This window comes from Calliphora vicina, chromosome 1 (assembly GCF_958450345.1).
Source record: "Calliphora vicina chromosome 1, idCalVici1.1, whole genome shotgun sequence".
Taxonomy (NCBI): Eukaryota; Metazoa; Arthropoda; class Insecta; order Diptera; family Calliphoridae; genus Calliphora; species Calliphora vicina.
This window is the reverse complement of record NC_088780.1, coordinates 110,077,834-110,095,593: the sequence shown is the minus strand read 5'-3', so window position 1 is coordinate 110,095,593 and position 17,760 is coordinate 110,077,834. Positions and strand designations below refer to the sequence as shown.

General features: G+C 24.5%; 1 protein-coding gene across 1 annotated transcript in view; it reads left to right on the top strand.

Moving 5' to 3' along the window:
• The first annotated feature begins 254 nt into the window (after positions 1 to 254).
• The window catches only part of LOC135955310 (uncharacterized), a 34,607-nt gene continuing 17,101 nt past the window's right edge, over positions 255 to 17,760 (top strand). Inside the window, exon 1 of the mRNA XM_065505666.1 lies at positions 255 to 375. Coding sequence (XP_065361738.1) covers positions 367 to 375 — 9 coding nt within the window. The 5' untranslated portion in view covers positions 255 to 366. The remainder of the gene's footprint in view (positions 376 to 17,760) is intronic.

Sequence of the window (17,760 nt, the reverse complement as noted above, 5' to 3'; positions counted from 1 at the left end):
TAACCAAAATCTTTTGTAATCAATTACAACATTAATAATTTTGTAAAGAAAAAATATATTGTACATACATAAATAAATAATTAAGTACAAATAATTATTTAAAATTACTAAATAAATTAAAAAGCAAGAGAAAAAAAAAAGAAAATTCCTTTTAATTTAAATAAATTGTGAAAAGAAAATCATAAAAATTTAAATTATAAAACCAGTGTTATTTAGATTTAAAAATTAATTAAATCTAATTTGTGTTTATTTCTGAAAGAAAAAAAATCAACATTTTTGTAATTTATTAACAAATTTACAAAAATTTATATTTAATTACTTTCGATTACAACTTTACCAAACATCAAACACTTACAAACCATCAATATGAAATTCGTAAGTATTTATAATTGTTGAATTGAAAAATACTAGTATTAAAAACTAGACTTTGCTTTAAAAACATTCAAAAAATCCTCTACAGTATTGAATGAGGTTTGATTTTATATTTGTACATGTTTGTGGCTTTGGTCTTTTGTTTTTGCTAGAGGAAGCTTTTTAATTTTTTGCTTTAATTTCTATCTATTTGGAAAAGTTTATGATAATAACGATTTTAATTATAGTAATTTTGTAGTTTAATACAAAAAAATATTTGAAATGTTTATTTGGATTTAGTTTTAACGAATCATCTTAGTTCATTATTGAGGATTAAAAAACGTGAGATTTTTTATATAACGTTCCAAACATTCAGAAAATTTTGATTTAAGAACTTTTTGGAAAATTGGTCTAAATTAATTTTGAATAATGGAAAAAACATTTTGGTATTTTATTTTTTGATGTACGAATATTTAAATTTAATTTCGTTCTATGCTTCGAACATAATTCGAATTTATTTCTTGGTTAAGGTAAAGGTTATTTTCTTGGTTTCTTAAATTTTGAAAATGCGAACTTAATTTCGAATTTCTGAAAATCATCTAAAATTAATTTATTTTAAAATGTAATTAAAAAAATGGCTTCTTTATATGCCTAATCCAAATCGTAACCTTTTGAGCGATTTTCGAAAATTCGAATTTATTGTTTGCCTGTATGTTGCTTTCTTTGTTTTTTAAAATTTCGAACATGATATTTTTAATAATTGTCTATTTTGTATTGTTTTTGAGTAGTTTTTTTACGTGCCTAATAAAAATCTGAACATTTCGAGGAATGTTCGAAAATTCGAACTTAAGTTTGATTTTCTAAAAAGCATATAAAATTGTTTTAGTTATGAACAAACAGACTTTTTGAAATTTTAAGTTTTTTCCAAAATTCCAACTTAATTTCGAAGTTCTAAAAACCATCTAAATAGATAGATATATTTTGTACAATCACCGATGTTTTTTTTGGTTTTAAAATTTCTAACAAGTTGGTTCTTTATTATTTTGAATCAAATATTAGATAATTCAGAAAATCTTTAAAAAAAACTATTTTGTCATTTCAAAACTCAAAAATATTTACAAATGATATCTTAAACACATTAAACTTTCATTTTTGTTAGAAACATCAATAACTTTGGCTTCAATTCAAAAAACAGGCCATCTTAGTTTAGCTGTTATAAATTTATACCCTCCCCCATCTCTCTCTCTCTCAACATATTTCATTTCTAAAAAGCGTGTTTACTTTACATAATTCAATTTTGTTTTCTTGGTAAAATCTTTTTTAATCTTGATTTGAAAATGTTGTTGATAATCTCCTAAAGCAAAACGCGTGTTTAACAAATGTATAACAGCCAGCAGCTTAAATTTTCTCCATATGTTTTTCTTTTTTAACTGAGAAAATAAACTTTAAACTTTAATAACTTACTTATGTGCATAAATAAATAAATAATTATTACAGATTTACTTGTACTAAAGCTTTATATAGACCATGATTTTTTTATTATTATATCTCTCTCTCTTTTAAATTTTCTATAATTTATTCTTATTTTTATGTGGTTTTTACATGGTGGGAATTTTTATTAAGACAATTAATTACTATTGCACAGATTTATTTTATTTTTTATTTTGTTTGAAAACAACTTACAATCTCAAATATTTTTTGTTATAATTATATTTCTTGGTTGTTTAGTTATTCATATTTTTCTATTTTAAATACTGGCTTATTTGTGGCTTATTTGTTTGTTTTATTTTAATGTTTCTTTCTTTGTGGCACCAGCAGCCACCGAGCTTCTCAAATTAACTTTACAAAGTTTAACGATGTGTCAGAAGTTATCTTAATCTGCGTTTATTTTTCCTCTATATGGTTAATATACCCTCATTTTGTGGTAGTTTAAATATACTATTTGTTGTTCTTTTAGTTGGTGACATTGTGTTAAAGATTTTTGTTTCGAGATTTTTAGAGCTTGAATATTTAATGTTGAACAGATATAGCAACAAGTGCTTGGGAAGTTGTAAACATATTGTAACAGAAAATAAGAATTTAAACAAAAATACGCAAATAATATTCGTTGTATGCATTATTTGTTAATAAAAATAGTTTGTTTTTTTTTTAATTTTCGAACATAACAATTTTCAGGATTCTATTATTCCAGGATTAAAATATCTACAATAAAGCAATATACAATTTATCATCGAACATGGATGGTATTTCTTAATATCTTTTCTGAATGCCATGATATTTAATTTGTATATATTATGATATAAAATCAAAATCTGTGCTTTGTATATAATGTTCGAATATTCGAACTTAATTTCTAATTTCTAAAAATGAATCTATTTGAATATCTTATTAAAAGAAATAAATATGCTGAATTTGTGTTTTGTATATAATGTTCGAATATTTGAACTTAATTTCGAATTTCTAAAATCATGATTTTTAAATTTCGAACATGTAAAGTTTTTATGATTTTTGAGTTATATTTTATATTGCTCTTCCAAATCTGTGCTTTTTATAAGATGTTCGTATATTCGAACTAAATTTCGAATTTCTAAAATTGAATGTATTTGAATATCTAATTAAAAGAAATCAATATACAGAATGTATGCTTTTATGTGATGTGCGAATTAATCATGATTTTTAAATTTTATAATATTTAGTTATATTTTCGAAAATACGAACTTAATTTCGAATTTCTAAATCTATATACTTTTACAGCTTTATGAGAAAAAAAATATATCTTGGTACATTAATCACCATATTCTTTGCTTTTCAAATTTCGAACATGGCATTTTGTAATAATTTTTCAGTTTTAAATTATATTTTAGATATCTAATCAAAATCTGTGCTTTCTATATGATGTTCGAAGATTCGAACTTAATATTGAGTTTCTAAAAACCTTCTAAAATTTATGTATTTCTTTTTGAAAGATGTTTCGAAAATTCTAACTTATTTTCGAATTTCTGAAAACATCCAAAATATATATATTTTTATAATTTATTTTAAAAAATATATCTTTTTTACTTTAATCACCATTTTCTTTGGTTTTTAAATTTCTAAGATAGCATTTCTTATAATTATTCCTGGATTCTAATATTTTTGGGTTAAATTTTAGATTCCTGAGCTTTTTATCTGATGTTCGAAAGTTCAAACTTAATTTTGAATTTCTAAAAACCATCTAAAATGTATATAGTTTTTATGCTAATTAAAAAAATTAAATTGAATTAAAATTTATTTAGTTTTAATGATTATTGAACAAAAATAATTTATTTGTGTTTTTTTTTAATTTTCTTTTTAAATTTCGTAATAATTTTTCTAGATTTCTAGATTTATGAAAAAAATTGTATAACTTTGAAAATTTTTGCATTTTAAGCTGTGTTTGAGAATTCTAACTTAATTTTAAATTCATAAAATATCTTATATTTATACTTCCTGTCACAAAGTGTCTAAAAGTTATCAATTATCCCCTTCAACGATCCATTCATGTTCAAGAAACAGGTCTCTTTTATATACATAAATAGTTAGAACTAGAATTGGTTGCTAGGAACCAGTTACGTTACTAGTTCTGTGCCAGTTCACTTTCTTTTGTCTTTATAACCATCAAATATTACATTTCCAAGCTTAAGAGAGATGTAGCAAACTTCTTAAGTTCATTTAAACTGGCAAATTTTAATAATTAATTGCTGATTAGACCCAATCGTAGCCCCCAAACTAATTGCCTTTAAACAAAGACACCATAAACCAAATAAATATATAAACTCGCAAAGTCTTTGACCACAAAAAATACTCGTAGTTTACGGCAGCTTTAAATGGCCACATGTTTGTACTTTCAAGTACAATCTTGCCACATCTTGGTAGATAAAGTTGTCTAGATACATGCGTATAAATATTGCTGACTTTTTTATTTGTTTTATTTTTTTTAAGTGTTTTTATTAATTGCTTGTGTTTTTCTTTTGACTTAATCGTTGCGTTTAAAAGTTAAAGTTTATAAAAAAAAATAGAAAAAAGAATTATTAACTGTTCAAGTCTTTAAGCTGTTAAACATTTTCTTGCAGTATTTTAATATTGTTAAATGTTATTTTGTTTTTCTTTTGTTTTTGTAGGCATTGTATGGTAATTTGTTATAATAAAATTATATACTTACTAGCATTTATAAATATATAATAACTTAATTTTGTTGGTTTCTTTAGTTGTTTAGTGATTTATGTGGTTTGAAAAATGACAAACGTTCAATAATATATAGCAAAACCGTATGAGAATTTTATTAATGTAGTAACTGAAATAATTTTAGCTAAATGTTATGGGAAGTTATGGTTGATAAAGGGGAGTATTTGGTATTTTATTTAGGAAAACATAATTGATTATTTAGAGTTATATTGCATGTGATTAATTAATAGTTTAAAAGCAAATCGACACTTACTTAGGAGAATAATTAAACTACACTGAGGGAATAGTTACGTAGTGTGAAATGAATTTTCCAGTTCTGGCTAAAACAATTTAGATGGAGTGACAAATTAGTTTTCAAAACCGATCCGACAATGATTGGATTCTATGACAACCCCGATAGTTTTTTTACTAATAAATTCTCAGCGCTTGGGTTTTTGACAACTGATTTAGGTCTTTGACGATCTATGTGTATTTATCTATGGTTTGTATTTTCATGTTTTTTTGACTAAAAATATATAAATTTTTGTTCAAATGTAGTTTGTTTTAACACAAACTACTGTTTAAAACAGATTAAGGAATTATTAAAATTTCGTTACTTTTAATAGTATAAGTTTTACTATATACTAATAAAAGAATTGTCAAATATCATGAAAATTATCGATTTGCTTAAATTTTAATGTTGCGTTAAGACTTCGCCGCGGCTATATAATGCTATAAAAAAATTTTAAGTTCAACTTTAGCCTTAAATTCCTCAACAACTACTGAACCGATTTTAATGAAATTAAAACTGAAGAAAAATTAAAAAAAATGTTTCTTAATCAAATATCTCTATCGATTCCATTGTTACAGAGTTTTGATCGATGAAAAAAGATTCTGAGCACCTGCGGGCCGCTCCAAACACAGTAAAATGAAAATGAATTGAAACATAATCACGGCTCTAAGTTGTAGTGATCCAAATGGAAATATATTTACAACCCAAAATCAGTTTTGCATATGAAAATGTACATTATAAGAAAAATCGGAGCATTAAGTAGAAATTTCAAAAACTTCCATTAAAAAAAATAAAAAAACAAAAATTCCTTAGGTGGATTCTATTTAACACTGGATCATAAGTACATAATTTAATATATCTAATTCTAAAGAAATTTTTATTTATTCTCACACTTTAGGACCATATAAGCGTAATTTCATGTTTCTATGCTCATTATTATAGAAAATTCAAAAAGTACTATTAGAAGAAAGAAAAGTACCATTAAGTCCCTCTTTTGTGTATTTTTATACATTCAGAATCAAAGTTAAAAAGTACCATAAGGTGTCCTTTTTTGTTACCATTACAGGGAAAAAGTACCATTAAGACACTCCTATTCATGATTCGTATTTCAATCAGTTATTTTGTGTGTGTGATATTAGAAAGGCACCATTAGATTAAAATGATAAGTTTCTGTGATACAAATATTGCACAGATGTTGGAAATCTGCGTTCATTTGGTCAAGAAAAAATTATGATTTAAAAAAGTACCAAAAATTGCATGTCTCTACCTTTTGGCGATTGGGCTGGGCGATTTACATATATATATAGATTGATTTATTTATTATATTTAGATAGTACTTAAAAATATCTAAAAAAATACGCTTACATGTGTGGGTTATCTCTTTTAGTTAAAGCTATATATAAATGGTTGCAATGGACTTTGAAATTTCTATCATTAGATACCCATATTGTCTATATTAATGACTTATTAATCCAGATATAAAAACTAGTAAATAAGAAATGAAAGTCAAGTTCTAAGAAAAAGACCTAAGTCCATAGAAAAAATACAAACTAAGCAATAGAAAAAGCTCTAAGTCCAAAAAACCTTTTATCTTGGCAACTACTTATGTTATCATTTTGCTGTTACGCACATCGAAAACAAAGATAAATTAAAATAAATTGCGTTTACAGAATTCAAAAATATTTACGCAAAAAACGTTTGAATGTTTTTTGTCTCTCCTGTAACATTTTAAAATATGGACTTAGAGCCTTTGCATGTTAAGCCAGCGATATATGTATGTATGTTGACATTTTTATTAAAATTGTTGGCTTCGTGTTTTTTTTTTTATTAAAAGGACCGAGGTAGGTCAGAAAAATTTTAAAAAATAATTACTGATATTTCGTAAATGTGTGTAAAATAAAAATTAACTCATTTAAAGAATTGGGGCTCCCAAAACCCTCTCCAAACTTGGCCAATCTAATAACGATTATAAGAAAAGTATTATTTTTAAAAGTTAATAATAACAATTTTTTTGAACGTATTTTCTCCGTTTTAGGAAGCCATTGATTAAAAGACTTTTCGAAATATGGGATATAATTTCTTCGGTAGAATTGTATGAAAATTATTTGTACGAAATCGGGAACTAAAAATAAATCTAAAATTTTTTGAGAAAAATTAGAAAAATTCTGAAATAAAATTTGACATTTTTCATTTTCATAGAAAATTTGGAAAAAAAAACGATACCAAAGCTTGTTTATTTTTGGAGAAATTTAATTTTCTTGTTTGCTGGCTTACAAAATTTTCTCCTAAGATTTATGATTACAAGTATGTCCAAAAAATCATGGTATAAAAAAATGTAGCAAGTTTTATTATGCAAAATAATTTCACAAAAAAAAAAAAAAAAATAAAGAAACAAAACTACAAAGGCCACTACACACTCGGTCAGAGTCACAGTCAACACTCAGGCAACTGTAATTAATGCGTGTGTCTCCATGGGGTCTAAGTATTTGTCATGTTGCATACAAAATTTAAAAAAAAAATGTTTAAAAAACCGACACAAACCTACAATCATTGGCACGCATTGAGTATTTGTTTACATTTTGTTTTTATTATTTCTTTTTTTTTTGCAACATTTTGTCCAACATACTCGATACTATGTTGAAAAATGCCTGTCTGACCAACTTATAGATTTGATTTTTATTATTTGTTTGAAAACAGCTTTTATTTTTCTCTAAACGCACGCACGTACGTTTTTAGGCACACTTTTGTAGCTTTTGAAATTGAGAGTTGAGGTTTTATGGAAAAAAATTTAAAATAAAAATCGCTGGTTATTTATAAAGTTGTTTTTAGAGGAAAAAAAATTATATGAACTAAATGCTGGTTATCCAAGTATCTAATTTTTTTTTTGCATCTGCTAAATACAAAAACCGCATTCATACGTGAACAAACATGCAGCAATTTTATGAAAGCCTTCACCCTGAACTTGAATATTTATATTTTGTCAGTTTAAGGCTAGAGTTGCTGATACGAGTAGCAATACAAATTATACTACAAAGCAATAGAAGTTTTTAAGAGTTTTAAAAATGCTGCGTAGCTAAACATAAAGTATTTTACAGATATATAATTTAAGCTGGTTTATGATTATTTTTATGACTTGTTTGTAAGACAAGTTATTCCAAAAATTCATTTAAATCTTTGAAATTGTGTGGTAGCCTAAATAAGTAGTTTATTATTACATAGGTTTTTTTTTTAAGTGCGTAATATAATTACCGGCACGTGAGTGTTTTTAAAGGTTCTTTTTATATATTTTTATAAGTGACTTTAAGCAGCTGGCTTTTTTATATATATCAGCTGTTTAAATTTAAAATCTAATTAATGTTTAATTTACACAATTTATTTGTTTTTAGAATGAATGACCTTTGGTTGTTGATTTTTTTTTGCGTGCTCATAAAAAGATGTTTGCTCATACAGTGTATGATTTTGCTTAAGAATTAAGTAACATTTTTTTGTTGGCCCAATCTATAATAAATAGTTTTTAGTGTTTTTAAAAAGGAGGTGTTAATTTGAAAATTAAATAGAAACCAGTAACAAGTTATGGCTGCAATTTGATTTGCTTGTATATTGAACTAAGAGTATAAAGTGAATTTTCTTGAAGCAAAGGTCTAGCCATCATTAGCACATCGGAGAATTATAGGATAATGTTCTCTGTTTGAGCAGTATTTATCAGATGGGCTGATTATTCTGTTGTTGAGGTGACACCCCAATGTTCAGATCACAGTCATTTGAAAATGTTCACGATTTGAAACCCTAGCCATGCACCGCTCCTTTTTAGCCAATGGCAGGGATCTAAATTATACAAAGTTTAAAGACTTATCCATAATAGTTCTACAGATATTCGAAAATTAGTATATACTTTGTATAGTATTTGACACGCCCATCATTTGAATCTCAACTACGTATGGTAACTCACTCAAAGATTTGGGAATCTTACTGTTAAAGTTCTGCAGATATTTAATAATAAATATTTAATTTGTATAAGATGAGTCATGTCCACAGTTTCAATTCCCTCAAAATTTAGCTTAACAGCGGACAATTCAATTAAATTAAAGTAATTTACACAAAGTTTGAAGTCTCTTACAATTACAGTTCTCTATATATTCGAAAAAAATATGTAAGGTGCCACGCCCACTGTTCTGATTTCATCCATTTTTATTCCTCATATGTAAAATGGTAATAAAATAATTGTGTATTATAGTTCTCCATAGGGGAGGAGTCATGGCCACTAATCCGATTCTGTCAGCAAAACTACATAAAATTACAAGAAAGCGATTAAGACAATGTTTGAACATTCTAGGTGTTGTAATTTTACATACATATGTATATCCGAAAATAATTATTTACTACATATTCCGTTTCTGCTCATTTTTAGCCAAACTTCGTGCAGTAATAAAAAGTTTATTCCTACAAAGTATAAAGACCTTCACAGTCATAGTTCTCCAGATATTCGAAAATATCTAATCGCTTTGTATGGTTGATGCCACGCCCATTAATTCGATCTCGTCCATTTTCAGCCTAACCCTTAAGCAATGGTAACAAAATAAATCATGCAAGGTCTTTCACTATTACAGTTGGCCAGATATTTGATAATTACTATTTACGGGAATGGGAGGTGACATGCCCACTTAAAATTTCAAAATCAAAAGTAGCTATGTATCTCTCCATGTAGAGAGGAAAATAATATAAAATTTCAAGGTATATAATGTAAGAACCTTGTACAAATAGGTCCCCAATAATTTTTCAGATATAATTGGCAATTACTTGTCAAATTTAAATAAAATGGAATAGAAACTCTTCTTTTTCTAACACCCTTTGAGCCACCATAAAATTTTGAATTAATGTGAGTATGGAATTCATGCGTAAACTTCCAATATTACAAAAAAAAATTTTTTTCTGATTTCTATTAGTTAACTTTTATTTTTAACTTTTTTGTAATTTACTATTCATTCATTCATTTTGTAAAAATTTGTACATGAGAAATCATAAATTTTACACCATACTTTGAAAAAGCTAAAAAAAACTAATTGAAGGTAATTTTTGGAGTTTTACTGCACACTGTTTTAATTAAAATTTTCATTAATTGTTGGTTTTTTTCTGTTGTGATTCAGAATTTATTTTGAATTTTTTTCTCTTTTAAACTATAAAATAACTAATTAATCAATTTATTTAAATCAACAACCAGCTGGGTTAAAGTGATTTAAATAAAAACGTTTTATAGATTAATTAAGTGGCTATAGAATGGGATTTTAATGAATGGTGTTTGGTTTTTTATGGCGTAAAAAGAATTGGAATTAATTATTAAAAATATTGAAAGGAAAAAGATTGTTAAATCAAAAAAAAATTTTAATAAATTATACAATTATGATTAAGACAGACATAAATTAAAACAATTTAAATAAATGTTTAATAGAAATAATATTGAATTGAGAAATGTAAGAAAATAACAAATAAGTTCAATGTCAAATAAGAAATCTCGGGCTAAATAAAGGAATTGCGTAGAAATATTCCCAATATAAAAAAGTAATATTAAAAAATTAGTTGTTTTAACTAAAAAGTTAAACAATTTGTTTAATATTTAATAACATTAACATATTTTTTCCCTTAAATTTATAATTTTTTAAAATAAATTATATAGCATTTATATATACATAATTTATAATAAATTAATTGCATTTTATAATTAATGTGTAAACGAAATATGTTATATAATTTGGCCACCATAAAAAAATTCGAAACAGTAGCTTAATTTATACAAAATGTTAAAAATTTTAAATTTATCATATTTTTTCACGCCAGCAAAAAAAAGTAAAAATGAAAATATTGAACAAACAAACTGCACAATTAAAATATCATTATAATAATTTAATTTTTTTATTTGTTTTAAAACAAAATCATGCAAATAAGCTAAATAAATATGAGTATTACAAAAATGCATTAGAATCAAAATATAAAAAACACCCACAAAAAGTATGTGGTGGACACACCTTTTTTAAAACAAAAAACACACACTTTTTATTAGTTCTTACAAAAAGAATGGAAGGTATCGAATTAGGTGCTCCCTATGTGGATTTTTTTTTAAAGACTAAAGTTTTCTTTAACTTTGTGTTAAATAAAATTCCATTAAGCCATAAATATTTCTGAAAAATGCTTAATTTGTGCAAATTTGAATGAATATATTTACTAATCATACAATAAAATAGCGTCCTCTTACAAAAACACTTTGTTATAAATAAATTTGAACTAATATATACATGCAAATTGTTTAAAATTTGCGCAAATTTGATAAATCTTTTTTATACATGAAATTAAATTTCCGGTACAAAAATTAATTTTTTAAAAACTAAGAATTACGATTTGTTACAAATAAATTTTTTTTATATTTATATCATTTTCTCTTTGAATCTAATTATAACCAATGAAACTTAAAAATACAATATGGACAAAATTTGCCAAGAATTTAAGCAAACTGTGCAATATTTGCACAAATTTTAGCCATTTACATTTACTATGAAATTGTGAAATAGTTAACCAGTACAAAATTCCTTTTTAAAATTTAAAACGACGTCTTGTTACCAACAAAACTGTACAAATTTGTGCAAATTACTTAAAATTTTCTATCTGAATCTAACGAATCTCAAAAGCACAATTTGTTAAAGAAAAATAATTTCCATAATATCTATAAGTTGTAAAAACTTTAATCAAACTATGAACGATTTCCTTTTCGAATTTCTCAATTAATCCCCGGTCCATATTTAAAAAGAGGATTTGTTAAACAATGTGTACAAATTCTATAAACATTTGAATCGACTTCAGTAAAATCCTCATTTTACAAATGAAACTTAAAAGTACAATTGTCCAATTCACAATCAGTGTCGTAGCGTTGTATGTCGTATTTTTTTTTATTAATGTTTTGTTTTTATTTTGAAAATTTTTTTTGAAAAATATTTATGATATATAACGGTACAAAGCTACGACATCAATTGAGAATTGGACAAATATTTTTATGAAAAAAAATTTGTACAAATTGAAGCAAAAAATTGCGAAAATTTTAAAAAAATTTCTCAAATTTTAAAAAAAATTCTCAAATTTTAGAAAATTCGTTACAATATTTTACAGTTTTCTATACAAGTAAAATCCTTCCAATGTTTTTTGAATGAATATTACTTTTATAAACTTTTAGTTTTTACTACAAACTTTATTTTATTAAAATTTCGAATTATTTAAAAAATATTCAATAAATTTAAACTGTGTACAAATTGTAGTCATAAATTTTCATTTGAACAAAATTGTTTAAACAATTTAATCGGAATTTGCACAAATTTAAACAATTTTAAACAAATTCTAAAGAAATGTTTACAATATTTAAAGAATTGCTTTTTGAATAGAATGGTTCAAACAAATGTGATTTTAGAAAGGTATATTTTTTACAAAACAATTTAATCAGTACAATATTGTAAAGAAATTAGTACAAAATATAAAAATATGAGCGATTTTTATTGCCGAATCAAATATCAATTGGAATCGAATTCCGCAATAGTTTCCTAAAACGAATTTACTTTTTGAAATATAATTGTTTTTAAAACACTAAAATATTTGTACAAATTGTACAAAACTTGTTCATATTGTACTAAAGTATAAAATTTGCACAATCTTTGTGCAATTTTATTTTTGAATAAAATTATATAAACAAATTTGCCTGTTGAAACTTAAAAAGAAGATCAATTCTGTTGAATCCTAAAAATACAATGTGAAAAGAAAAATAAATGTAAAAATTTCCACAAATTTGTACAAATTTAAAATAATCAGATTGCAAAAACAAATTAGCCATAAAAAAGAATATTTTAAACAAGGACAATTTTTTTTGGAAATTCGATCAAATTTAGTGCAAATTATACAAATTTTTTGTTCAAAATATTAAATTTTTGAAAACAAAATTACACAAATTACACTAAATTTACAGAAATGTTAACGATTAACAATCTAATAGTGTTTCCACAGTAGAGTACCAACCATTCGTTTTGTATGCCCAAAAATATAGAATTCTCGTTATTATTTTGTTAATAATGTATGAAGTATACATTTTTTTTCTTTTGTGATCTGTTTCCTTGTAGTTGCCAAGAAAGAAAATGTACCGCCTGGTTTAAGAATTGTTGTGTTGCAAGTACTGTTTTCTTTGACTGGAGCTGTCTGTCGTATGAGTACTTTTTTATTTGTTTGTTTGTGTTTTTTAGCTTTTGTTTAAACTAAAGACAAGAACAAGACAAAAACTTGACACACTAAATAGTCGAGTGTTTGTTTTGTTGTTTTTTTTTGTATATTTAATAGATACTTTAATAAATAAGCACGTTTTTTTCGGATTGTTGCTATTGTAGCTGTTGCTTTTAGAAAATAAAGTGATAAATATTGATTGTTTAATACATGAAGCAAAATTAAAAATAAAGTATGAGCTGTTTTTTTTGGTTTTAATTTATTTTTTGTATTTACTTTATGGCTTAAACAAAACAGAGTAGTTATTGGGCAATTTTCATTTTATTTTAGCAAAAAATGAGGAAAACAGTTTTGAAATGAGGAAATGTTTTAATTTAATTTAAATTGGATTTGTGACATTAATAAAGCCAAAGATAAAATAGAATATTTCTTTTGTTTTGACCTAATTTGTGCTTTATAATAGGGAGTTCCGTGTTAAACATCACACATTTTATAGAATAAAAGGTTTTTGTTTAATTTATGTTAATTTTATTGTTAAACTAAATTATTCTATGCATAAATTACATATCTTCTTGGAGTGTATTTGTTGATCTAATATAAAAAGATTTTGATCTTTGTTTTCTTAATTATGCAAATTTCTGAAAGATGTTGGTTTAATCTATTAACGGCTTAGAAGTGTTTAGAAATTATCATAAATTTGTTTTAAGTTGTGATGGTTTATAAATATCTATCAACATATTTGGCAAACTTTAATTTTCTTAAATTTTGTTGAGAAACAAATTGTATTTCGAATTTAAGTTTGATTTTTAAAATAAAATATAATTTTTATTACACAATTTTACATTTTAGAAAATAGTTGTGTAAAATATTACTTTAAAACTAAATAAACTAATATGCCTGCAAAAATCATTTAAATAAGAATAATTTACGCAAAGATAATTGCCCTCAAAAATAAACCAATTTTTTTTTAGTTTTTACAAAAGTGGTGGCGTATGATTAATATTAATTTCTTAAATTCATAAAAAAAACTCTGTTTAATTTCCAATTATGCAACAAAATTTAAACACTTTGTTAAGAAAATTAACACCTCAATTATAAATTTAAAAATTAAATAACAAAAAATAAAACTGATAATAATTTAGAGAGACATTAATGTAGTTTCCAACATGTCAAAGTCATAACTTAATGTTAATGTTTAATATTAATATTATAAATAAATTATTGTTTAAAACTAAAACTATAAATAATTTATAGCAATTAAAACAAGCCCAGTATCACGTTTATTTAATTTTTTTATAACCGGAGATATACATTAAAGTAAGAACACAAAAAGCAATAAAATAAAGATAATAAAAATAAAATTATGACTAATTTTTTTTGTGGTTTTTAAGCAACAAGGAAACGTTTAAGAAAACAATTACAAAATTCCTATTCTTTTTTTGTAAATGTTGGTAAAAGTTTTGAAAAATCAATGAATGAATGATTTTTTTATTATAGAAAATCATGTTTAAATTTTGAACTCCACATGTAGTAAGACTTGTAGCTTTAGATATAAATCGAAAACAATGAAAATGCATTTAAAATTCTTGGTAATTTTTTTTTTATCCATGTAACGCATTTATATGTAGTTAAAATGTATGAGTAGTTGTAATTTTTTGCTTTAAATAATTTATCTATATTTAATCATAAAAAACTTATTTAAACAGAACATTATTACAAGCATTTATAGTGGGTGGGTGTATGGAAAAAAATCTACACTGGTAAATTTGCTTAATATTAGCAAGAAAACAAATTAGTGCGAGGGAACTATTTTTAATAAAATATTTAGTTGATACAGAAAAATTTTCAAGTATTTAAAAGTATAAGTTTAATTTTAAGAAGTACATATATTAAAGAAAATTAAAAAATTCTAAGTGGTTTTAGCTTGCCGATATGTATGTGTAAATCACGCATATTTCCAATATACTAAACCCATATTAATAAGATTCACTTAGAATATTTATCATTGTCCTAAGTTGTTTGGTATTGAAAATCAGTAAAATCAATTCAATAGACAAAAAGTTATGAATCAAAATATGAGACAATCTTGAAAAAACAGTTTTCAACACTGTGTAAGAGTTTAATGAATATAAGCATGAAGTTGTAAAATTCTAAGCAGTTTTATCTATGTCCATTTGTATGTCGGTGTAAATCACACTAACGTCCAAAATACCAAATCGATATTAATGAGATTCATCTAGAATATTTATCATTATCCTAAGCTGTTTGCTATTGAAAATCAGTAAAATCAATTAATACAATAACAAAGAAATTATAAATCAAAATGTTATTGTTGTAAATGTATACAAGGTTAATGAATATAAGCATTCGTGTTGTTGTAAAATTCTCATTACAAAATTCTCAGTAGTAAGTATGTCAGTGTAAATCACGCTTACGCCTACAGTACTAAGCCCATATTAGTGACATTAACCTAGAATATTTATCATTGTCCTAAGTTGTTTGGTATTGAATATCAGTAAAATCAATTCAATAGACAAAAAGTTTTGAATCAAAATGTTAGACAATATCGAGAAACAAATTCCAACATTGTTACAAGCAATCATATTGTTGTTGTTTTAAAAAGTATTCTTTCTACAATCTTTAACATTCACAAATTTATTATAATTTCTCCCGGTGTATGTAATTTAAATCCTAAATAGACCAGACCCAACTTGCTTTAAAGCTGACTATTCAAGTCTTTAACAGTGTTAAAGTAAACATGCTCTCTAGGTTTCTTTCTCTCTTGCCGACTACTCTCCGTAAAAAATGCAATTTTCTTGACTTGCTTGTGGCAGCAAACAATCTCGACACTTGCCACATTACGAAATCTATCTTAACTAAGGTCATTTGTTTAAACTAATTTGTAATTGTAGTCAAATGCTGAACAATTTGTGGCAAGAAAATAGCTACACTGAGAAGGGGGCTGGGTGTTATAAATAAAATTAAAAAAAAACAATTGAAAATAAATGAGTCAACTTTGTTAAGAAAAAAAGTGGTTTTCAAGGATCTTTTACTACCGCCATAAAAAACATTTTAAACGTTTGAGCTGTAACAAATAAAACACCCAAATGCATATTCATTTTTTTTGGTTATTATTCAAAAGCACTTTTAAAATGAGTTTTTTTTCTATTTCTTTGCATTTAAACATATGTTAACGTCAAAATATTTTAGAGTAATTTTAGTTAAATTAGATTGCAGAAAGTAATATTTATTATGTTTGAAATACTATTCTGAAAAAGCTTAGTTTATTTACATTTTTAAACGATTTTACCTAAATTGAAATCATTTATTTTCTATATTGAAAGTTAACTCAAATTACAAATTCACACCTTAACTTAAATTTAACAAAACAGTTTCCTTAATTTTTAAGTGTAAAAACAATACTCAAATAAAGAGATTAAATCTGTTAAAAAAAAACAATTAATTAATCATATATTTGATATGGCCAATTTAAAAGCTACGAAAAATGAGAAAAAAAACAACTCACAAACAATTTAAAACCAATTAATTATAAATTAGTCACCAAAAATCTTTACAAACGACAAGTAAATTGAGCAAAAGCGATATGTATGTGAAAATAAACGATTAAATTGTTTTGCAAAAAATAAACGGACTTAAAACAAAATAAATATTATGGACAAGAAAATGACAAATTAGTGGGTTAGTAGTATTCATAAGGCCTTCTAAGAGCATCAGGGATTGACAAATATATACAATATATACAAATCTCCGGATAATGGTAAAATCTTAAAGATTCAAAACAATACTTTATATATGGAAATTTTTGTAAACAAACGCTTGTATAAGGGGAATTCATGATTAATTTCGATCATAATATGATTATTTTTGATCATATTATGATTTCTTTGGATCATAATATTACTTTAGAAAATAGTATGATCATAATATGATATTTTATGATACAAATATTGATCATAATATGTTTGGACTACAATCATAAATCATACCATAATATGTTGCTCTTAGATTATGTTTACCACAGCCATGTTTTTTTACTGCGTGTAGAGGGAAGGGAACTGACAAAGACATAATCAAATGATTGGGTATTCGGGAATAATGACCGCTTCTATTTTAAAACTTTATACAAAAGGGACTTGTCACTTTATCATGCCACTGACCTGGGAATGGAAACGTATACCTTTTAAAATGCTCCTAAACTATTCAGTTTTCATTACAAAAATTTAAAAATTCGAATAATTAAAAAAATTCTGTTACATTTTCTTTGATAAAAATCCAGAAAATATTCAAAATATTTAACTCTTTGTTACACCGCTTTATTCCAATATTTTTATAATATTTGTGTTGAAAACAAAAAAAAACTTTTATTTAAATTGTTTATTAATTTTTGCCAGCATAATAAGATTTATGTTTGATAAAACAAATCTATTATGAATGTGTTAATTTTTATTTTATTTATAACTTCGTTTCTGTAAGCCGTTTGTTTTAAAATCAATATTTTTTTTGCTGAAATGCTGCCTGATGTTCTGTATATTATTTTAACTTATTTATATATTTTCCAACATATCGTGTATCTTGCATATTTTGTGAAAAACTAAAAAAAAACATTTTGGAAAATAAAACTACAAACTATATTTCGTGAGATTAATAACATACATGTATTGAAAAACAAG